The sequence below is a fragment of the Drosophila busckii genome, chromosome 3L, assembly GCF_011750605.1.
Source record: "Drosophila busckii strain San Diego stock center, stock number 13000-0081.31 chromosome 3L, ASM1175060v1, whole genome shotgun sequence".
NCBI classification, from domain to species: Eukaryota; Metazoa; Arthropoda; class Insecta; order Diptera; family Drosophilidae; genus Drosophila; species Drosophila busckii.
In genome coordinates this window covers 4,702,946-4,727,685 of record NC_046606.1, presented here as the reverse complement: position 1 = coordinate 4,727,685, position 24,740 = coordinate 4,702,946, and the positions used below count along the sequence as shown (strand labels likewise).

Genomic DNA, 24,740 nt, shown 5'->3' with positions numbered 1-24,740 from the left:
CGATAACGATGTAAAAATTATAAACGAAAAGGGCTAACGAAACTAGTTAACGCCAATTAACAATTGCGCTGCTTGAGCTGTTGATGTTCTTGTTCTTGTTGTTGATGCCTTGTAATTGAACTTGAAGCTGTAGCTGTTTGTCTTTTTTTTTTTATGTTTAAATATTTTCATATATGTACTGCAACAATTGCTACATGGACATGCGCCAGTTTGTCACCGAGATGTTGTTTTTGCTACTGGTGCGATTGTTGTTGTTATTGTTGTTGCTGCCATCATCAAATTCCCAGGGAGTATGCGGCGGCGCATGATGCGGCAACTGTGCTTGAGCATCTATAAAAATTATTAAATTTCTAAATCAAAGTTAATTGAGCTCACGCATCCTTGAATAAGCACGCAGAACATTAATTTTCCGTGGATAGTGTTGCTGATTAGTCTTGTTTCAGTTTATCCATAGAATGATAGGAAATGTACTATTATTCAGTATAGCGTAAAAAAATTATTTATTATCTAGCTGCTTGCTTTTCATTATTGTTGTATTTTGTTTTTCTATAATTTTTGCTAGTGGCCTATATCAGTTGTGTCCTATAAATAATAGATATTAACATAGTTTTATTTTGTGTTATGATCATAATACATATCATGATTAGATTGCTGATTAGCTGTTTTAATTAATATACTGTTTAAATATCAATGCTAGTGTCAACTGATATCATATATAAATCAGAAATCTTCAATTACATGTCTCGCTCTCATAGCAATATCGTTTAAATTTTGATAATAAAATAATATTTTTTTATTGCTGTTATGCTTCCTTAAAGATAAAAGCATTTTTATACCATATTATTTGCCTAGGTTTCGAGCACAGTCGGTTAAGTTGTCTATGATGTTTGAGATTTTTCAGTTTTAGTCTCTAGAAATGAATGGTAACAAATTTGCACCTGTTAAAAGAACATTTATTTTTATCTTCAACTGTTGTGCTTAGCACAATATTGACGTTAACTATATATTTCTTAAATACTTAAAATAATTAAGTACTCACAGTCTCTAAAAATAGTTATTTGGGAAAATTTTTTTTTCTTTTATCGCTTTGTTTAATTTATTCTAACTGGTTTCAAATACGCTATAGATAAATAATATTATCTTGAAAAAATAAAACTATATATGTTTGTATGCATGTATAAACTTAATAGATTTGCTTTTTGTTTTTTTTTCTTCTTCATTTATATTTTTTATATTCATTTTGACGATGGGACACTCTGTTTACTCTTTCGCTCAGTAAAAACTTAAGAAACTGCCACGAGTCCATTACAATAAATTGAGTTACAAACAGTTTTAATATTGTTTTTACTTAAATCATTTTGTCAGCAAAAATGTTCTCATTCATCTGCATTTAATGTATATATATAAATTGTTTATTTTATTTCTTGTATATAGTATATATATATGCATGGTTTTTAAGCCTAAAACAATTTACTTTTTTATGCCATTTATGCTTGAACTTTGCGCGCTGCAAGTTGCGTTTTTATATTCTTCAAAATATCACGTATATACTTAAGTTATGCCTTGGTTTTACTTCTTCATTTAATTAGTTTAACAGTATGTGTGTGTGTGTGTGTGAAAGAGAGGAAGGCAAACTACAACAAACTAAATGAGTTTCAAGTGAAAACCAAAACTGAGTCTGAAACATAACGTTAAGTACAATTGATTGGCAGACGTATAATGCATATAGCTTTAGGTTTCTAGAGTTCGAAGTAACGTCGCATGTTTGCTTACGATAATGATCTGGTGGTGTTTGTTTGTTATTGGATATTTGTTTTTCAACTATACTATATAGTTTAGTTTTATCAATTATTGATTTATTGCTTATAATTTTCAACAAAGTTTTACAATTTTTCAATTTCTGCTAATTATTGTTTTCATTCATTTTAACTAGGCAACAATTTTAACAAGGTTTGGTTTCATTTCGTAACGTTTGTGTGTGTGTGTGGGCGTGGCAAACGCCTTTTAATTTGCAGGTAATTTGTGAAACCGTCTGGGTTAACCAAAAAATTTATGTTCATAGGCCAAATGTTGCACCAATTTATAAACAGCCACGCCCACTGACATAAGCACACACACACGCACCCAAAAAGTGGCTGAATAACAAATTTGGTTAATGATATGAAAAATAAAAATTATAAATCGCTGCTGCTTCTACAACTTACAAACTAAAGTTCAGTTACATAATTTGTTTTCATTTATATATATATGTATATATATAATGTATTTATTTAGCTATATATGTATCTATGTATATAATAATATATTTTTGTGTAACACACACTTATTGAGTGTCTATGTATTGCTTTAGTTATTCATATACTTTTTTCTTATGCGCTGGGCATTTATATATAATATATATATATATTTATATGTGTATGTATATATTTTGTAGTAGTATTTTAATTCGTTTTGTATTTACTTTTTGCTTGCTACAATTTCGTTTCAGTTTGCTTAAATACACTTTTATTTTTTTTTTTGAAATTTTTTTCTGTTTGCTGCGCTTAGAATTTAGGCCTATATGTCTTAGTATAAGTTATAGTTTATGTGTGTGTGTGTGTGTGTGATGTGTTGCGTACAGCTTTTGTTCGCTTAGTTTTTTTTTTTATTTTAGTTTTTTTGCTGTATGTGTAGCTGCGCATGTGTGTGTGTGTTTAATTTTATATAAATTAATATATGCATAATTTATGTCTTTAACTTTTGCATACGCCAAAACCCCCCCCACGCCCCTCACAAACACAACCCTAAGCTGTATGCTGCCCACGCCATATGCAAGCTGCAACTGTATGTGTGTGTGTGTGTGTGTCATAGCATACATTTGTGGTTTAGCATTTGATATATACTATTTGCTAGCTTTTTGTTGTTGTGCCATAAATTACGTATACGTTCAAACTAGCTTGCCAAAATTTTATATATAGCAGACATATTTATACATACAAACAAACACACACACACATACATACGCTACGACGCTCAGTTTATTTCTGTCTTTGCTGCAACAACGTCACTTGCAACTTTGTTAGCGCCCACGCCGCCCACTTTTGGCTTTGCACAGCACTAACCCGCCCCCCCGCACAGCTAACTCTGATTCAAACTACCTACGCTAATTGCACATTATTAAATGTTTCAACTGACACAGTCGAAATACCCCAGCCCCATATATAAAATGACACCCCCATGCTCAACTAACTGAAAATATAGCATAAGCTGCTTATGCTACAGCACAATATATATATATATATATATATATATCTATAGATTTATATATATAGTATTTTAGTGTGTGTGTGTGTGTAAGCTTGCTACAGTTATTTTTTTTTGTAGTGTGCGTAGCTTATATAAATTCTATTAATGCTTTTGTTGTTGTTATTGTGGTTGTTGTTGTTGTTGTAGTTAGTAGCATCGTTTAGTGTAGTTGTAGCTGCTGTTGTTGTTGCCTTACTTGCTGCTGCTGCTGTTGCATCCTCAAAGTTAACAGGGATAAATGCCTACAAGTAACAGAACATTTTCGCTCTTACAACAATTCCATAGATAGTACTAACTATAGTTATAACCAATACACACTACTTGGCTATGTATATATATTTACATGTATTGTATGTGTGTGTGTGTGTTTATGCATTTACTAATACACATTCCGCTTGCTATGCACACAACACAAGCAAAACTAAGAGCAGAAAAAAAAAATAATTCAAGCCAAAGTATTGACCTGGCCACGCCCACTAGTTGTGCAATTGTGCGTGCTTTGGGGGCGTGGCTTGTGCATACGTATTAAATAAAAATTAAATTATAAGCTAAACATTTGCAGCTTGCAGTTGGCATACGAAATAAATTTAAATAAATTAGCAATTAAATTAACAATTAAAATTAAGACTACAATTTGTTTGTTTTGCTTGCAGCTTCTGTTGTTCTTGTTGTTGTTGTGCAGCTTTCTCTCAATATTTAAATTGGCGACTACGTACTTTGTTTTTTTTTTTTGTTTCTTATTGCTGTTGTTGTTCTTACTGTTGTTCTTGTTGTTTCTTGTTGTTTAGCAGTTTAACCTTTTTATAGTTGTTGTTGTTGTTGTAGTTGACGTGCAGCAAGAACCGAAAGAATGTCAAAAAGAAAGAAAAGTAAATAAAGCAATATACCAAAAGTACGTGTGAGTTATACAAAAGAGAGAGATAGAGATAGACTACAACAAAAAGTTGACTATAAGTATATATATAGTTACTATATGTATATATGTAGTATATAGCGAGCGAGCAAGCGGGTGTCTTTTAATTTGAAGTTTAGATAGAAACAACGCTACATATATATTCTATGTTTATATATATATACTTATGCATTCGATTAGATTAATTACCTTGATAATTCTGAGGCCAAATGGTGGGTACATTCTGTAAAATAAGATTTAAATAAAGTTATATATAATGCATAATAAGCTTTTATCATTTTCCAAGCATTTTTCTAATTCAGTGCAGAACTTTGAGCAGCTCTAGAATAGCGAAAATACATCCGATTGAATTGTTTTATGCCATTTTAAGTAGATATTAAAAATACAATTAAAATGAGTATAGCAATGTATGCTTTAAAAAAATATTTGTTAAAGTTATAAACAAAAGAGTAAACTGTCTGTAAAATATGCAACTTTGGTAAAGCTATAACTCAGCGAAATGTTAACAGTTTTATGTGTTGCTATACTCGTAAGCTGTAGCTAAATAAAACTGCATTCAAATTTGCAAGTTTTAAAATTTTTGATATTTTGTCAAAAATTTGTGATGCTACCCCTTGAAATTTATGCCAAAAATGCGCTAAAATAAAATTTTGTAAAATTATAAATCTAATGATGCAATTTTGTTTTTAGCAGCAATACAAACATAATGGTGTAAAACATGTAAAAATCGCTTGAATTTTAAGCATTTTTAAGCTAAAACGCCGTTGCAGCCAAATTGCTTTTGTGCTAAATTTTAAACTTTGAGCAGCTGTAACTAAACGAAAAAAAGAATGTGAATATTTATATATGTGAAAGTCTAAATAAACATTTGCTGTATTATTTGTTGAACAAAAAAAATGATTTGACAAAGTTATGCTGGGTCAATCGCATGGCTATTGGCTAAGTTCACAAATGAAATCGAACTGATGCTTGGAATTAATTAATTAATCATTATTGTTATAACTTACCATTGGCACACTGTAGTACTGATAGAATGGCTGATATTGCATGGCTGAAGGTGGGTAGATGGCTGGCACGCCAGCGGCTGTAAAGTCAGTAACTAGTTTTGGTTAATTAGCCCAGTGAAGAAGAGAAGTAAACAATGTTGGTGGTGTCAAGTAGTCAAGTAGTGTATTAAATATAAAATGAAGAAAAAAAGAGGAGAAAACGTAAAATGTTGAATTTTTGTTGTTGTCTGCTGTCGAACTCACCTGGGGGATAGACGGCAGCGGTAAACTGATCCATGGGTATATTGCTAATCGGAGCCGGCGGCGTGGTTGTATAGTAGACCGCTCCATTGGTGGCCACAATCGACTGCAAGGGATTGGGCTGCAAATACTTTTGAATTATATAAATTATAATTAAACTGAACCTAAACCTAAGCTCACCTGTTTCTTTATGGCCGGTGCTATGTTTAACTTGCGATCACGCAGCACAACGCATTCGCCCTAAGATACGAGAACGCCAAGAGATATATAAGAGAGATATATAAGAGTTTGTTACAATGTCTAAGCAACAATATAAACTGTGTATTCAAATATAAGTATATATATATATGTTTGTGTGTGTGTGTAATTTTAGCTCAAATGTGTTTACTTGGTGGCAATATCAACAGACAAGCCAAACGAAATTCAAATTCAAATTCAAATATCAAATCGAACGCAGCACAGCATCAAAAAATATGAAAGTTATAAATAACTAAATAAAAGAAAATCACAAGAAAAAAATGCGCTTTATACTTTTTGTGGTTTTTATATATTTATTGAACTTGTAAAGTTCTGTTGCAGTTGCAATTGGCGGCAGCGCAGTCTGCAGCAAAATAAAGGCCAATGCAAGAGTACAGAGCTAAAGGCTAAAGAGAGTGAGAGCGCACGCGAGTGTTGCTGTATGTGTGTGTGTGTGTGTGTGTGAGAAAGAGAGCGCAACACGTGCTAAGCCAACATACCATTACCAAAAAAAGAAAAGAGTTTTGCATGTGTACAGTATATAATGTATGTATTTGTATTGCTGCTTCAACTAACCGTTGCACACACACACGCACACAAATAAATATTAAAAACATATAAAAATGGTAAACAACAAAAGTTAAAGCAACAAAAGCATTGAACAGCAACCCCAAGCTTTTTATCACGGAATTATATAATTTTTCTTTTCGCACCAACACCAGCATGAATTTTTTAAAATGTATAATTAATTATAATAATTTGCCTGTAGCTAATGTACTTCTACTGAATTGCATTTTCATTAATAATTAATTTATTATAATTTTTTGCCTATTTATTTTCAATGTATTTTCTTCTGAATTGCACAATTTTCAGCTACACAGAATTTATTGTTAAGCTGCAGCTTTCGCTTTTATTTGCACCATATTTATATATATCTATATAATTTGTTCTCAGCTGCAATTTGCATTGAACAGCAACCCAAGCTTTTATTTTCTTCTTCTATATATATCTATATATATTTGTTCTCAGCTGCAACTTGCTTTTTAATTAATGCTTTCTTCCGAATTGCATAATTATAACTTTCGCTTTTATTGTTTTTATTGTGAATTGCATAATTTTCAATTTCATTGCTTTCGCTTTCATTTGAAATTAGCTTAATAGCATTACAAACGTAGCTAGCTCATTAAAATCGTTTTATTTATAGCAATTATATTTCCACAGAATTAAATTGAATTTTTGTATGGCGTGCTCATGTGGCTTTTAGTTAGAAATGAATTTAAAGGTAAAAGTAACTGCCCAACTAACGCTAACGCACTAATCTGACTGTCTGTCTGTCTGTTGGGGCTGTCAGTTGTTGTTAGGTCAGTTGAGCTTTAATTGCCAATTAGTCGCTGATAACGGACCGCACTGATTTGCACTTGAGATGTGCATGCAAAGCCTCGACAATGCTCCTGCCAGGCACACGCAGCTCACAAAGAGAGAGCGAAAGAGAGAGCCTAAGCAAATGTTTAGAAACAGCCTAAGCGCGTCCTTAGTGCCTGCCTCTAATTGTAGTTGTTGTTGTTATTATTGTCCAATGCTATCTTGAAAGTTGAAACGTTTGTAGGCCTTGCTATGCTATATATACATTTTTTTTTGCTGTAGGCTTTGGCAGTGGCAGCGCCTTTTCAATTCAGTGCCGTGTGGCAAAAGGCAAATGGCATAAAAGGACGTGGCTAAGGATAAGCGTAGCGGCGCACAAAAGAGAAGAAAACTTTTGCCAGCAAGTAAACTAAAGAAAAAGCGGCCTACGGGCTAAAGGCGACCCACTTTTGTCTGCTTGTCTTGCAGGCTGAATTTAATTAAGAACCCTTTAAGGGCGCAGCTTGCTGTTCTTTGTTTTTCGCAGTACACACACACACACACACACACAAAAAGCACAACAAAAGGCATAACAGCACTTTGTGTCCAGTTGTGTGTCCAGCCTGAACTTTAAAGATGCATGAAGCACTTGAGCGAAGCTCACATCAGTTCGCATTAATAATGAGCGGCGCCTAAGAGGTTTTCGCTTTGAAGTGGCTAACCAAAAGTTCTATTAATGTAGCCAAGTTGAGCTTAGGCTTAAGACTAGACTTTAATTAGTAGCCGAGTGTGTGTGTGTGTGCAGCTGTTTGCTAATTAAGCTGCTCTAACCACATGATAGTTGTAGTTGGTCACCCCAAACAATTTTTAGTTAAGAACACAAAATTTAATTAGTGCACAAGTTAAAGCTACATATGTATGTGTGTGTGTGTGTGTGTGTGTGTGAAAATTAAAACCTCGTTAAATGCTGGCAGCCAAGCCAAAGCTCTTATTATTGTTGTTGTGTCAGTTGTGCATACAAAATGTGTTGCCTGCAGGCTTAACACACACACACACACACACACACACACACATATACACGCATACATATATATAGCCATTGTTGTTGTTAAAGGGCTGCTGCCTGTAATAGGCGCTCGGTAAAATGCCCAACAGCGCCCCAACAACAACAACAGCAATGCACATTTAATGACAAGTGGGTAGCAAAAAACTTTTTCACTTAAATTTATGCCACACACACACACACACACACAAACAAAGCCTATAAGTGTTACAGCTTATGCAATTTTTTTTATTAAAATGACAGCGCGACAACAAGTTCATCTTTTGCTAATAAGGCATTTAACTTAAACCAAGCCCAGCTTGACTTTATTTAGACACAACTCACACACACACACACACACGCTTAGCTTATACACAAACCAGTTTTGTTTTTACGCGTGGGTTGATTTTTCCCATGGGCATTTTATATGGCAGCAACTAGTTGCCAAAATGATAATTAGCTACTCATATTTGAAAAATCATATATATAGGCATATAGTATGTAAAACTGAAAACAATACAAAATTTATATTTGTGTCAACAAACGCAACGCAACATTATTTAAAATTGCAATTGTTTTTTAACGCACTATAAACTATGCTAACGCAGCTCTATATGCACACTATATATTTTTATATACAAAATATGTAAATCAGCATTAAATCAATTTGTTTTAATTTGTTAAAATTTGCGCAAAATTAAATGAAACACAATATAAAAAAATTAAGAAAATTTAATTTGGTGCAACAAACTGTAAATGCAACAAGTTTTTGCTTTTGTTATCGATAACATGTGTAGTGTGTGTATTTTTTTTTTGGACGCAACTGTACAATCAAAAGAACAACGGGAAATTTTTGGCAGCCGTCGAGCTAAACGAGCAAGTTGATGTTAAGTGTGCTTTGTATGTGTGTGTGTGAGTGTGTGTGGTGTGTTGTAATGATATCAAAAATGGCATGTAACGTAACCGTAAACGTAACGTAAACGTAACTTCGTAACGTAAACTCAACAAAAACGCAATTAGAAGAAAATTACAATAAGAAAAATATATCAAGTGCCGTCCGTACCGTCGTTACATCATATATCGTATATATATATAATATATATATAGTATATATATATAGACTTTTGTTCAATAGGCCACGGTTTTATTATTTTTCGCTAGGCGCATGACGGCGTGTTACTTGTGGGGGTCAGGTAATGCCCTAAAAGATCGGAGCACATTATAAACTTTTGTTTGTACGCATAAATTCTTCAGCGGCTGTCTGTGTATAATTCTTCTTCTTTTTTTTTTTTTTTGAATGTGTAACCTCAACGTGTACAACAAAAAAAATATTTAGATTTTAAGTTATAATCAAAGCATCAGTTAAATTATAAGTTTGCGTTTTTTTTTTTTGCGGCACACAGAAGCGTTTTTTAGAAATTTTTGAACATGTTCTACTTACATCCGCCTGCAGTCTTTGCGCCTCCTGCTCCGTCTCGAATGTGACAAAGCCGTAACCCTTGCTAACTCCGGCACGATCCACAATAATCTTTGTACTCTTCACGGTGCCATAGGCGCTGAAGACACGCGTTAGATCCGCTTCGGTGGTATCGCCGCTGCAAGTACGAAAGTGTTTATAAGTAATCGATAGTATCGATAAGTCTAACAATTAATAGTTATGCAATTTTATGCTATAGAATGCACAACTAAACATTTAATTGTTTGATATGTTTTCGATATTCGTTTATCGATTAACGCTTACCTTATGCCGCCCACAAAGATACGATTGGGTATCAGTGTTCCATATTTGGGCGCTCCCAGCGGCGCTTCGAGCGCACCAGCTGGCGCTGCGGCCGGAGCCGGCGCTGCTGTGATCTTGTGCATCTCAGCTGGTGTCGTCTCCAGACGAAAGTTGGCTCCGAAGGGCAGAATCTTGAGGCTGTTTTGCTTAACACGTGGGGTAGCGCAAAAATTCAAATTTCAGGCGAATCTCGCTACGTAGTAAACGAGACTGCAACTTCCAAAAGCCGAGAGAGAGTTATAGAGAAAGAGCTAGTGAAGTGTGTTGTGCGTGTATGTGTTTGTTGCTTGTGTGTGTGTAGCTAAAGTTGATATTGTTGTTGTCACCGTGTCTAGTCTAAAACGCATGTAGTATAAACGCTTTGCTAGGATTTATCTATGATTAATCGTCGTGTTCGTCTCTTGATTTTATTGCTTGGCGTTGCTTGAGTTCTCCTTGCGCTTGAGTATTCACTTGAGTACGTCAAATCTATAAGAGAGAGAGAGAGAGAGAGAGCGAGAGAGCGCACATTAGTAAAAGATCGTGAGAGCGACGTTTTGAAAATTGCCCCCTACATTTCGAACTGCGTCTATTTTTGGCATCTCAGCCGCGACATATGTCACATACTCTGGGCTGCTGTGTATCTGAATCTGTGTAACGAGGCAAACTAGCAGCCAACTGAGAGCGCATTTCACTCTGAGGTGCTCTGTGTGTCTGTTTGTTGGCTAGAGGCGACATGTGTGCGCCATAAATTCACCTTCAGCAGACAAAAGACAGCTCAAATAGCTGCTGAGAGTTTAAATTTAACAAGCAGCAACAACAGCGCAGAGCAGAGCAAACATCAACAGCAACCCAAGCAGTAGCAACAAACGTAGCAGCAACACAAAGTTGCCTGTCAACAGCAGCAGCAGCAAAGCACAAGAACAATGAACAACACAAATGGACGATTTAATGCATATATGAGCTACAAATATAGGCAAAGCTGAGAGCAAATCAAATAGCAATAGCAACATTTTGCATATTTATGCCCAAAGGAAACGCAATTCAATCAGCCATAGCCATAGATACAGTGAAGATTCGATGTGCTAATCTTTTAAGCAACTAAATTAAGATCTAGTGTTGAAGTTTGGGCTATGGCAGCAGAGGCCTTCAGCTCAGATTTTACAATACATTGAGTATAAATATAAAATATATAACTATTAATAATCAACACTCACCCAGACCTTATTGGGTTTTCCCCAATCCTTGCAACGAATGTTGGGTCTCCCAATCTATAAGCTATAATATATATAATCCTTTTCTTTTATCATCGACTGTCCATAATTGACATTAAATATATAAATAAATAAAAATAATCGCACTAATAAGAATTATATATATTCTTAGATATATTCACATTTATATATATATTTATATAGGTAAGGTAGTCTAGTTTAAATTATACCAGGTGCTATATATTAGTTAATTTAAGAAATTTTAGAATATCTAATGTTTGTTGGGTGTGGGATTTGAATGGAACTCGATTGGGTTGGTATTGAGACTCATCTAAGTTCATTTTCTATACTAAGCTGAAGCATTCAACATCGTTTTACAATTTAAATAAATTATAGTATAGGTCTGATCTATTGATTCATTGAACAATCATTGAAATTTATATAATTTATTTACAAAATATTTGTGAAAAGTCTTTTGTGCTCTTGTGACTGCCAAATTGCTAATGGAAAGTCTGTTCATTTTTCATTCGCAGCGTCAATTCCTTTTTCCATTTATCTTCATTGCATTATTGAAGCTTCACTGTACACATCAATTTGTTATGTGTACGCATGTTAAATGTGTAGCTATCACAGCTGTAGACAACATGCATATTGTGTTCGATTGCGTGCTATGGACACATGCACCTGCCCAAAACTCCCCCCACAAAAACCCGCAAAACCACCCACTGACCCACTCCAAACAGCAATCAAATGAGCGCATCGCTTATCGCAGTAACTTGGGCTTATTTATCTAACATGCGCCCTGTCACACACATCGCAATGAAAACATAATTACATTTTCATTAACAATGCCATAGACAAGCGGTAGGCATGCCCAGATATATGTCCGATTTGTTTGTATAAATCAGTGCTATAGATATCGATTTGAGCGACGCGACTATAACTCACAGTTGATCTGTGAGTAGCTGCTGCTTGCTTCTTAATAAATCTGCTAAACCAACTAAATATAAATATGAGCACACAATTTGTTTGCGCGTCACCAAGTATATAAAAATATTGTCTATATATATCAGTGCGCTCTCCAGACTTAGTTTTGATGTATTTAGTGGCCATGACATAAATCAAGGCGCAGCAGCACCCACTCGAACTTTTTGGTTTTAAATTATTTACAATACAATCACAATTTGCGCTACTAGTGCCAAACTCTTGCCGCTCGCAATGTTATTAAATTCGTCAGCGCTGTTTGCATTATTAATATGCCCATCAAAAGAGGCCCTGAAAATTGGCCAGCATCAGCGTTAACGATAAGCAACAACAACAACCAGCAACAAATACAGCAGAGGTCAGCCGGAAAAATCACAACCAACATGACAACGTTAACGCTATCAACGGAATTTAATCAACAGCAGCAGCAGCAGCAGCCACCAGCAGTAGCCACAGCTACAGTTCACGCCAAACAAAATATACCTCAACCCACTTCACAACACCCACCCTACCCCCTCACTGCTGCAGCAATCAAGCGGCCACTCGACATTATTACAAAATTCCACGTGCGAAAAATTGCAACGTGTAATGCCAATGAAAACGTAGCAAGAATTTAATAATAGCATATATGTATATATACAGTTGTAAACATAACTCTTAAATATGCGCTTAATTAATAAAAAGCGTTGCCAGTCAATGATCGACTTGTTAAATGCGCTAGGCGAGTGAGAAAATTCAAGAGAAAATTGCATAAATAATTGAATGAAATGCAAGTTTTATTACAAGTTGTATCTAGGCATAATTTCTTGACAAGTCGGCAAAGTCTATAATATATTATTTGAATAACCGAAAGCCCCAGTAGCTAAGGCTGCCTTAACTGAAGTTTTAACTTTAAGCCTACAGTTGTGCAAATAAATAAAAATAAATATTATTTGAAATTGAATGCAATGAAATTTCTATTACAATTTATATTCTATATATTTTCTACTACATTGTCTACTATACTAAAATATAAATAAGAATTTTGAGATAGTTGTGGCTTAGCAATAATAATTTTATATCCCATATTATGTTTGAACTTACCTATGCATAATTTTTCGATATATGAAATATGCTTCACTACTTGCTACTAATTCTCTTACAATCTATAATTCTATAGCTGGATATAGTCTACTCTATATTGTCAAAATATAAATAATCAATTAGAGATTGTTGCTTAGCAATAATAATTATATATAAAATATTTTTCATAATTTTTCAATATATTACTACTATTATACTATATGCTACTACTTCTATTACAATCTATAATTCTATAGCTAGATATAGTCTACTCTATATTGACTATTATATTAAAATATAAATAAGAATTTATCCAATATTTTTCATTTACCTATGTATAATTTTTTCAATATATGCTTCACTACTTGTTACTACGTCTATTACAATTTATATGCTATAGCTGGATATAGTATATTTTTATATATATTTTTCCAATATTTTTCATTTACCTATGCATAATTTTTCAATATATGCTTCACTACTTGCGCAAACAATATAATTTCAATTATGTGTTCCATTATAAAAGCAATTCGCTGTATGGTTTATATTTTATTATTTATGAAAATATTTTCAACGCATGTAGCGATTGCTACACTCTGCGCTCTTTTTCATTTTATTATTGAATCGATTAGCCTCAAGAAATATGTATGGGTGCCATGGTAAACCCTTAACCCCCACATCAATCAACATTTGCTAGACATTTTTTGGGCTAGAGCGAGCTAATATATTAAATATTTCAGTACATGCAGCCAGCCACGTTAAAATTCCAAACTGTAATTGATATGCGCATGCAAACATAAAAAATCCTTGAAAGCAGCCAGCGCCAGCAGCAGCTGCAGTTGCTCATCTCATGCATGATGCATGTGCATGTGTTACAGTTATCAAACACACACACACACACACACATGCATACAATAGAGTGTGCAGCAGAAAACTTTAGCAAACTTTAGCGCGCATTTTTTTGTGCGATTGGGTAATTAGGGCAAATGCAATTAGCGCGAACGTCAAAAACTTATTGAATAACTCAGCGCGCAGAAATGTGCAGGCAACATTTGACCTATAAAAATGTGTGCGAGTGTGTGAGCGTGAGCAAACTGCATAAAAAGCAAAGCCACTCAAGGATACGAGCAAATATTAAAAAAAAAATACCCCAAACTGCCCACACGAGACAGAGATAAATTTATATATATATATATGTGTGTGTGTGTGTGTGTGTATATAAAGAAAAGTCTGCACCTGTGCGCGTCCTTGCCAAAACAGAGCAAGGCGCACTGGCAGATAGCAAAAGCTTGATAAACGCCGACACAGAAAACGGAAGACAAACACACAGCGGAAGTTAGAACTGGGTCGTCGTCGTTGCTTTGGGCTGCCTGATAAGCGTCACATAAGGACAATTAGCCAAAAGAAAAAAAGGGCAGCATAAAAAACGCATAGCCAAAAAGCTAGCTAACATTTGTTGTTAGTTGGAAGCTGAGCGCAGTACGTGCGAGCGCATAATTTAGCAAAGGCAAAGAAAATTCAAAAAGCTGCGCTTGAGTCAAAGGTCAATTGAGAAGTTGGCGTAGTAGCAGGCCAAGTCAAGTGTAATACGAGAAAGCGCAAAAATGGCACACACACACACACACATACACATACACACATAGACACTAATACATAAACAGTTATGCAGTGAGCAAGCGCCGGAAGTGGCCTGCCTGCCATTTTAGCTAACGCCGCCAACACGTAAGAGAGCGCAGCATGTTACACAATCCTTGAGTGTGTATGTGTCTATGTGTGTGTGTGTGTGTATGTCAGTCAAGTGAAAGGAAATTGTAGCAAACACACACACACACACACACACACTTACTTGAGCTAAAGCGTGTGAAAGGCAGTGGGGCAGACATGCCAACAGACAAACATCATCATGATGATGATGATGATGATGATGAGCTGCCTGCTGATGAGCAGCAAGACGTTGACGCTGACGTTCAACAGCAGCAGCAGCAGCAGCGCAAAATTGATGGCCTGCCACAATGTGGCAGCCAAGCCCTGACTCTTTGTATGTGTGTGTATGTGAGCTGCTAAAAAATCCATAATCCTCGGCAAAAGGGAAACGCCAAAACTACAAAAGCTTCAGCTAACAACAACAGCAACGAGTCGAGTCGAGTCTATAAAGCGTTGCATATGTATTTGTAAGCCAAACAGCCAAAAGTTTTGCACTGTGTGTGAAACAATGAAACTTTTTTTTCTTTAAGCAGGCAACACAAAACTTGCGCTGAATTAATTTCAAGCCATGTGTACATAGCAAGTCTGTCACGCCAGCAGCACAAAACTGAAGCCAACAGCTAAGCTGTAAACTTTTTGGCAAATGATTTATTACGCCAGCAGCAGCAGCAGCATCAGCAGCATCAGCTGTGAATGCGGCATATGCGGCGTATGAGCAATAACTAAAAGGCTTTAAGTGACATTTAATAGAGATAGAGAGTCAGCTGCTTGTCACTAGTTAAATGCAGCGACAAATTAAGTTATTAAATAGCGTTGCTACAGCTAACGCTGCGTATGCGTAATATGCAAATTTCATACGGCAAAGCAACGAAGCCCAAAAGTTAGTCAGGCAGACGCAGCTTTTGTTTGCTGCCTAGGCATCAAATTAAAATGCAAAAAATTCAAACAATGTAGGCTAAAGGAAGGCATGTATGTGTGTGTGTGTTGTGTGTGTGTGTGGGCGCATAAAAGTGAAAAAAGCGCACCTGAGCAACGTCGACAGCCTTAGAGCTTGCACTTCAATCAAGCGCTGCTGCTGCCTTTGCCTGCCTGCCTGCCCGCCCGCCCAACTGTAACTGTATCTACGCATTTGCATCTCAGTTTGCCACCCACTCTTGCTGCCTCATTTATGCACCTGCACACACACACACAAATTTTAGTGTGCCAAATTTCATAAGCCTCAAATCTAATTAGAAAACTGCTTTAAAAACAAACGTCGACTATTACAAGCGTTTATAAAAATTATGCAAATGAGTTGAGCAAACTAAAATGCAGCTTAAACAATAAACTTGCCACACACACACATACAGTTAGGCATTTTGCAACACCTACACCTCTAAGCTAACAAACTTATAAAACTTGCCCAGCCAGCTGTAATATTATTTATACGCATAGTGCGCCATCAAAATGACTTTGAGGCATAGTTCATCAATAGCATTAACACAGCTGTTTAATATCAATTAAAACAAATAACTGGGCTGCTGGCGGCTCGTCTATTTCTATATCTATAACTCAATTATGGCCGGAAGCCATTGGCAACGGGGCGTTTAGCTGGGAAATATTGTGGGCGTGAGCCCAAACGCATGAAAATTAGCTGCCATAGATGCGATCTCCATATGGATCATTAGCTTCAAAGCACTTTATATATAGCTATGTGTGTGTGTGTGTGTGTGTTTATGCAAATCCATTGCTGTTAGCGCTTATTAATTGAAAAATAATGGGATTTCTTTTTGAGAACACACGAATGAAAATTTCAACAGCACAAATAATTTATGCACAGTGAATCAAGTGTTGCTATAAATTGATATAGTGCATTAAGTACAAACATTATAATTTATTTAAGCACTGTCTGTTATTAAAATTCAAATAATTTGTAATTAAATGGCTGCAAGTTAAATGCGCGCTTAGAAGCAAATTCAAATTAATTGAATAAGCAAAAGTTACTAAACTGTCAAAATTTAGCTACAGACTATAATAAATTTAATATAAATTATTTAAAATGAGACAGCGAACGAATTCAATTAAATCAATCCCAAGAAGCACAAAATAGTGTATTAAGTAGAAACATAATATTTAAATAGCTGAGCACTTTATTTGAACCATTTACTACAAGTAAAATGTGCGTCTAACAAAGTTAGATATTCAATTAAATTTTAAAATTTAAATAAAATGGCTACAAGTAAAATGAAAGCCTAACAAAAGTTACTAAATTAGTTCATTTAGTTAATCTAACAAAAGAATGCGATCGAATTCAATTAAATCAATTTTTTATTGATTCCCAATAAGCACCAAATTTATTTAAAGCAATTGAAATTTAAAACTGAAAGTTAAATACACATTGTTGTATTTTAAATTCAAATAAAAAAATGTATAAATGTCAAATTCAATAGCCAAGTAAATATGCAAATTGGAATTGAATTAATTTTGACAGAAAAATGTCGCCCTTAAATAAAAACAGTCAATTTGATTAAAAATGAAAATGTAAGCGCACATTTTCCAAGCGATTAATGCCAAGCAACAATTTGCAAACAATCAAACTTGTTTTTTCACTGCCAAAAAGTCGCAAAAGTTTGTTGCTGTTCATAGGAAATTTTGTCAGGTGGCTGCAATACAAACAAACCCAAATGCACACATACACACACATACACACAGACGTGTAACACAGTTTTTTAGTGTGCCTGTGTGTGTGTGTGCATATCCGCTAGTGGGCAGCTCGAATCGAAACCGTGAAAATATGCAGATAACTAATATTAACTTTTTGTTGAATGCATGAATGAAGCGTGGCAAGCAGAAAGAGAGAGAGAGAGAGAAAAATTGTAGCTTAGAGCGGCAAAAGCTATATAATTGGAGCTATAACACACACACACACACACAGCCAAACGCATATATGGACATGTACATTGTAAAAAAGCCCGCAGCATAGTTAAGCCACAAAAAAAAAATAAAAATGAAAAGTCGCGCACAATGCGTGCAACGCTAAGCTGTGGCAAGTCGCTAGTTTTAAACTAATACACACATAAAACGTTGCGCTCTTAACTCTATTGACTGACTCTCTATGGTCAGTTGAGCAGTCAGTTTGGCATGTGGGACGCAGCTGAAGTTCATTTGGCTATGAAAATTCGCTTTTATTTTTATTTTTCTTTCGGTTTTTTTGGAGCGCTGCCAGCGCTGAAAGTCAAAGTTATGTTTCAGCATAAACACATTATGTTTATACACACACACACACACACACACGCATACATATACATATTGTTGCCTTTGGGGCCAACACACACATATACAGCGAGTTATTTTCCTTATTTTGCGCATAAGTTTTATGCCTTTTTGGCTGGCAAGCGGCATTTTATTTTTATGACCAGAGCAGTGCGCCTAAGGGCGGGTGGGCGTGGTACAACAGCTGTCGCCAATGTCGCCAAAGTTGGCTACCTCTTGCGCTCTCTAAGTAGACAGCAAAGCCAAAAAGATGCTTTTGGCATCAAATTAAATGAAAACACACACACACACACACACACACACTCATAGCTTAAGTACTTTAGCTCTGTGTTTGCTTTATACATGAAAATCTCTAAAGTAACACAAATTTTTCGCGTTGCTCTCTGGTCTAGCGACAACACAAGTTGCAAGATGCTAAAAGAAGCGGCGGCGGCGGCTGCTGCTGCTGGCGACACAAAACGCCGCGCAATGAAATTTGAAAATGGCCGAGGCGCACATTTAATTATAGAATAACATACGTTATATACACACATACAAATGCAGGCTGAGATATATATGTATATATCTTATAAACAGGGTGCAGCAGCAGGTGTGAGTGCGATAGTCAAGATCGTCTAAATTAGAATGAGATAAAAATTATCTTAAGCTCAGCTGTGATTTCAATAGCATAAGTCTAAACTTAAATCTAAAGTTAATGCTATTTAGTAAACATTATAAGCAAATCATTAAACACAAAGTTCAATTCAAATATTACTCTACTCATTTATCAATAAAATAATTTAATTCAAATGCAACTTAAATACAAAATCTGTTGCTTAAATTTAATTTTGCTATTAATATTTCAATTTCCAATTCAATTTCTTGCTCAAAATTCATTACAAAATCTCTTGCTTTAAATTTTAAAGACATAAATTTGCTATTAATAATTCAAATCCAATTCAATTTCTTGCTCAAAATTTTCCTTCAATAATGTTTGCTATTCAATGCTAATGATTGTTTATAAAACCTAAACTTTAATTAATATTTCTTAGTTATCTATTCTCAATCTATTGGCAGCTGAAATCCCAGCCTCCCATTATCCCTGTGTCTTGGCCTAATCACATTTAATTTAGCAGCTAATGCCAATTCCCTGCGCAATTAAAAAGCATGGCTGGGATATTGAGGCAAATCAGTTTTGCCCAATTCAATCGGAAGCACCCCTTAAGTACGTTTATTTCTAGCCACAAAATAGAGAGAGGAGCAGAGGCAGAGGCTGAGGCTGAGGCAGCGGCAGTTGTGGCTGCCACCACGTTGTGTGTCCCCGGCGACACATTTTCAGCATTTTCACAGACTTCGCCGTATAGCGTATATAAAGAATATATAAAAAGTATAGTAGAATTTTTCGATATGCTCGCTGTTGTTTCTTTTTTTTCTTCGCTGCTGCTGCTGCTGCTCTTTGTGTTTTTCTTTTTGTCGTCGCGTGGGTTATTTTGACTTTGTTGGCGACTTTTTGATTTCAACACAAAATGCAACTAAAAATATAAAGAAAATTTAGAACGCATTTACCTGCTTTGCTGGCTTTTCTCTCCTTTTTTTATGGCTCCTTGTGTATAATTCTCTTTTTATTGTATTTGCTGTGTGAAGTTAAAACTTTCCACGTTTTTTTTTATATTTTATTTTGTTTCACAACTTTTTTGTTGGATTTGTTTGTTCGTTGTTGCTCGTTTTATTTATTTAACTTTAACTTGTGCTTGCTTTGAGCCAAAATGAATTTTTTTTTTATTAAATGGCTGCTTAGAGAAATATACTATTAGCACCTTTTATTTAAATTGTAGCGTGCGCTTTAATATTTATTTTGCATATATAATTTCATTGCTGTTGGTTGTTGTTGTTGTAACTCATATTTAACACATTTAGAGTTTGGGTCAAGTTGCTAACGAGTTTTCGAGTGCGTCTGTGTGTGTGCGGGGGGAGGGTTAAGGGCTTAAAGTGAGGCCGCCTTTTATCAACTCATCAAAGGGCAGTGAAATGCCAACGTGGAATTTCAGTTGAGAGTAAAGGGATAAGAGCGGGCTGGGCTGGGCTGGCTGTGTGGGCTATAAAGCACATAACGGATGCTGTATCTGTGTCTGTGCGTATGCATAGTTGTTCTTTATGGCCATTACGTATACGCAACGTGTGGCGAATGGCAACACACAAGGGAACAGCAACGACACTGTCAAGCAGGACATGGGAGAGAGAGAACGAGGAGAGCGGAAGCAAGAGAGAGCGAGAGAGTGAGGAAAGCATGCTGTGACTATTTTCATTGGCACAAAGGGGTGGGCGGGGGGCTTGGGGCTGTAGTAGGTGGCTCAGCTCTAGCTTTGGGGGTATACACAAAAAATTGTTACAATTGCTGCTCAGGCACAACAATAATATGCTTTTTATATTTCTTTTGTGTGTCACGCATAAAATGTTGTAAGCTGCTACATTTTTCACGCGAAAATTGCCAGTTTTATATTTCTTTTGCTTGTATTTTCATTTTATTTGAAAGCGTCCAACAGCGAACGCGCCTAAGCAGCCAAAATCAAGTACGTTCACACACAATGTTTTATACTATATATATACATATATATGCAGACAGCTAGACAGACGTACATATGTATATATGCCGCGCTGTCGTAGCCGCTGCTGACCAGGCCAAGCATTAGTTGGCTTTTATATATATTTTTATATTTATTGTTGTTGTTGCTGCTGCTGCTGCTGTCGTTGACTTTTGTAGCGCTGTCTTGCGCTAACACTTTAGAAATTAATTTTTTTTATGGCTTTTTTGGCGAAAAAAACGCAGTTTGTATTTTTAAAACGTGTGGTAACTGCGCTTGTTGTTATTATTGTTGTTGTTGGTGTTGTTGTTGCAACGCCAGAACGCACGAAAACTGGCACACACAGAATTAAAGCTAACACACACAGAGACACTCTTACTACCAAACAACATGCACACACACACACACACACACACACGCTCAGCAAAGTCGTACAACGCGCTGTCGCTGCCAACTGCGCTGCCAACAACAACAACGACAGCGGCGGCGGCGACGTCGACGACAACGAAAAACCCGAAAAAAATAATGAAAACGTGAAAAACGTTGCGACGGCTTTTATTTTTCTTTTACTTTTTGTTTTTAGTATTTTTCTTTTTTTTTTTGTACTAACCGAAACGGCGGAAATATATTTCAGTTCAGTAGTAGTGTTGTATGTTTGGTGCGCGTGTATTTATATTTTTATATATTTGTATATATAGATGTGTGTTTTGCAGAAGCAGAAGTGTTGCAATCACGACGGTAGAACAACGACTCAGGCCAAACACGAAACGCTACAACCAACTTGGGCCCCAATGGCAGCTGGCGTCAGTCTAACAGCGACGCCAACGTCGACGTCAACGCCGACGCAGCGCGCAGAGTCGCTCTCACAACGTATGCGTTGCGCTCACTGCTGCTCGCGTGCGCTCCTAGGCAGCCAAGCGCTCTCTTCATAGCTGGGGATGCAATGTGCACGTGTGAGCTGCCGTATACACACACACACAAACACATGATTGTGCTGTTGTGTGTGTGTGTGTGAAAAAGATTACAATAAATACATTTTAGCGATATTACATATTTGGCCTATTTATTAAGCAGCAGCGGCAGCAACAACAACAACGCTACGCTCGCACTTTTTTACTCCCACTCTCTTTCGCAGTCAACTCTCGACGTTAACGTTAACGCTGACGTTGACGTTGACATTTCGTGCGCTATGGATGGCCAGGCAAACACAGTTATGTTTAGCTGCTGCTGCTGCTGCTGCTGCTCTTGTTGATGTTGCTGCTGCCTCTAGCTCTAGCTCTAGCTCTAGCCCATGTTATTGTTGTTGTTGTTGCGTGCGTTTTTAGTTTTTTGATTCTTTGCTTATTGTGCAATGAACCATGGCGACTTAATTGCTTTTCGTTTGGGGCTTTTGCCTGCTGAATAATAATAAAAAAAATTTATAAAGCTACAAACAACAAGCGCAACTGGCAGCTTTATTTTCTCTTTGCGCTACGCTGCACTTCAAATGTTATTATTGTTGTTGCTGCTGCTGCTGCCGCCGCTGCTGTTGTTGTCGTTCTAACTGTCATAGCGAGGGCGCATAAATAACGTGCTGATAAAAAATGGGCGAAGGGCGTGCGCTCCTATGCACACATACTAACATACATATGCACGTAATTATAGCCAGCGCGCTTTTATCAATTTAACGTAGTTTTTTTTTAATTTTCATACTCATTTTTTTTTTGTTTTGTGTAAAGCGCTCGATTACATAAGCGCCAACAGCAGCGTGCGGCGATGAAAATCTGCTTGGGAACGACAAAACTGCCGGACGTGAAACTAACACACATACACACACATGTCTATATGTGTGTTTGTGTGCGAAGTTGGAAAATTTGAATGTTTCAGCGAGAAGACAGCGAGTGAAAAAAAAAACAATCATGATAATTAAATTGAGTTCACTGATGCGTATACTTAACATTAAATTCAAAAGCAGCAGCCGCAGTCAGCAGCAGCGACAGCAGCAACAAAAGCTTCCTTTACTCAAAACGACAGACGACGTCGCTCGTCGTCTAAAAAATGTGTTTAAATTATAGCAGCAGTGAAAAAAAAAAGAACTAAAATCAAATAGAACCTTCAACTGAGCAGCAGCAACGAAGACGTCTCTGTTGACGTCGTTGCTGAGTTGGGGGTGCTGCTGGTGTGAGTGGGTGGGTTTGATTTGTTGTTGTTATAGCATAACAAAAAAATATATAGGTTAGCATTTCGCTGCTGACGCTTAAAAGAGAGCGTCTAATACATGCAAATGTGTTACGAATGTTGCTTGGCCACCCACAACACCCAGAACAACAACAATGTTGAAAGGAAAAAAAATAATCAAAATCACACTTGGCGCTCTTAAGTGCCGACCATCCCCCAAAGCGCGCTCTCTTTGACCGTCAATGTCAGCTGGCTAGCCAAGAGCGAGAAGAGCGCAAGTGCATGCGTAGGCGGCAAAACAGGAAGCAGCGTTCCTTACATTCCCATACACACACACACAGTCATAGGCAAATCATAAATAGAGCGCACATTGTTGTGCGCTCTTGGTCACAGCGTATTTAACAGTCGGCTAGTCGGCGTTAACAGCGGCAGCGCTGCTTTTGTTTGCTTTTGCTTGGTTGTATAATAAATAACATTTACGCGCATAAATCACAAATCAGGCCTAACCTAGCCACAAACCTTTCCCATACACTCCACCCACAGCCCCCCCACACAGCCGACGGCTGTTAAATGGACCGCGAAATGTAAGCGGGCCGTAACATGTGAAAAAATAGAAGCGTAAGAAACGTATTATTGGGTCAGTCTGGTCTGCGGACACGACCTTAAAACGCATTAGCAGCCCCACGCCGGCCACAAATTATAATAATTTTATTAGCAAATATGAACAAGCTTATATAGGCTACACATACATACACGCATTTATTTACATAGTATGTATATTTAATAGGTGTTGGCTTAGAAGTTTACTTCAAATCAAATAAGAAAACGTAGCAAAGAGCACTAGAGAGAGAGCGCGAGAGCGCGCGCGACGTGACAAGTGCAGTCGCGACGCGTCGCTCAAGGTAAAATCAGTCGACGCCGGCTGCGCTGCTAACAGAGTGCAAGATCAACTGAGCCGCCGTAGCAGCGCGCCAGCAAAAGAGCCAAAGAAAAACCACGCGCGGGTGACAATCAGACAAACATATGTATGTATATATAAATTGAGAGACGTTTGGATGCTGTTTTCGGGGCCAAGCAGGCAGCGGTTTGTCTAGCGTCAAGTGTTGGCTAAATGAAAAACTAGCCTAAGAAATACTTGTTTTAGCCAGACTTTAAGAACTTTGCTCCTCTCTCTCTCTTTCTCTCCCTCCCTCTCTTGTGTTGGCTACCGCTATCGTACGTGCACTCTCTCCTTTCTTAGCAAACGTCGTAGTCGTCGCGCGCGTTGACACAGTGACCTAATTCCCGGTTTCGATTTTCTGGTTTTCTTACAAATACATGTTTTCCGCTGCTTGCACACTAACACAAATACAGGCAAACAACTCCTGTTCTTGTGTATTGCGTGTGTGCTGGAAAAACAAGTTGCATGCATAGAATTTTTGCCACAATGTATCCCTCTCCCACTGCCCTGTTAAATTGATGTGACAACGACTCCCCTCCCCGTCCCATCTAATCCCCGCCCATTTCTCCCACATTTAGTACTCACCGTTATCCGCAGCGTTGCGTTGCGATTCTTGTTGGCGCTGCGTCGGCGTCGTCGTCTTGGATGTTGTTATTGTTATTGCACACACATAAAAACACATATGAACAAATCGAGAAGTTATGGTTACTTTATTTGATTCTTATAGCTCAATGCAAAGAAAACGTGAGCCGCCAGGACGAGGTATAATAATGCACGACGTTTGACAGTGACGATAACGGTAACGGTAATTGTTTTTGTTCTTGTTAATAGTTGTAAGATGCGTGTGTTGTCTTTTGTTTATGTTGGGTTCCGATTTTTGGTTAAATTACACTATTTTATTTTTATTTTTTACACTAATAGAGATCTTACTTCCTACGAATCACAATTACAAGTGAATATAAGAGCACCGGAAAAAACGACATTTCCCACTAAAAATGAAGTTTTACGCGCCGACTACTACACGCACACATGCACATACACA

General features: G+C 36.7%; 1 protein-coding gene and 1 long non-coding RNA gene across 9 annotated transcripts; one reads left to right on the top strand and one right to left on the bottom strand.

Moving 5' to 3' along the window:
- Positions 1-178: 178 nt before the first annotated feature.
- LOC108600894 (protein boule) lies at positions 179-24,634 on the bottom strand. Of its 8 annotated transcripts, none has more exons than XM_033293779.1 (8): positions 24,284-24,633; positions 9,807-10,313; positions 9,507-9,660; positions 5,626-5,685; positions 5,449-5,575; positions 5,206-5,297; positions 4,388-4,421; positions 179-330 (listed from the first exon to the last, which is right to left on the bottom strand). In XM_033293779.1, exons 2-8 carry the CDS (start codon positions 9,926-9,928, stop codon positions 191-193), a joined length of 729 nt encoding a protein of 242 aa, XP_033149670.1. In that variant the 5' UTR covers positions 9,929-10,313; positions 24,284-24,633; the 3' UTR covers positions 179-190. The 8 variants fall into 8 exon arrangements, with proteins under 8 accessions (XP_033149670.1, XP_033149673.1, XP_033149672.1 ...); XM_033293782.1 differs by having other exon boundaries at positions 5,206-5,282; positions 24,284-24,631; XM_033293781.1 differs by having other exon boundaries at positions 5,449-5,566; positions 24,284-24,631.
- On the top strand, positions 19,892-21,613 carry LOC108598661. The gene is made up of 2 exons (XR_001915101.2): positions 19,892-21,259; positions 21,315-21,613. It is a non-coding gene; the product is annotated as an uncharacterized LOC108598661 (long non-coding RNA).
- Positions 24,635-24,740: the final 106 nt, after the last annotated feature.

Bases quoted from the DNA above. Each gene is read 5' to 3' on its own strand.
- LOC108600894 (XM_033293779.1), bottom strand. From the start codon at position 9,928: ATGCACAAGATCACAGCAGCGCCGGCTCCGGCCGCAGCGCCAGCTGGT. The intron at 5,576-5,625 runs GTGAGCTTAGGT...ATAATTCAAAAG, and splicing joins CACCGGCCATAAAGAAACAG to TATTTGCAGCCCAATCCCTT. The intron at 5,298-5,448 runs GTGAGTTCGACA...AACCAAAACTAG, and splicing joins CGCTGCCGTCTATCCCCCAG to TTACTGACTTTACAGCCGCT.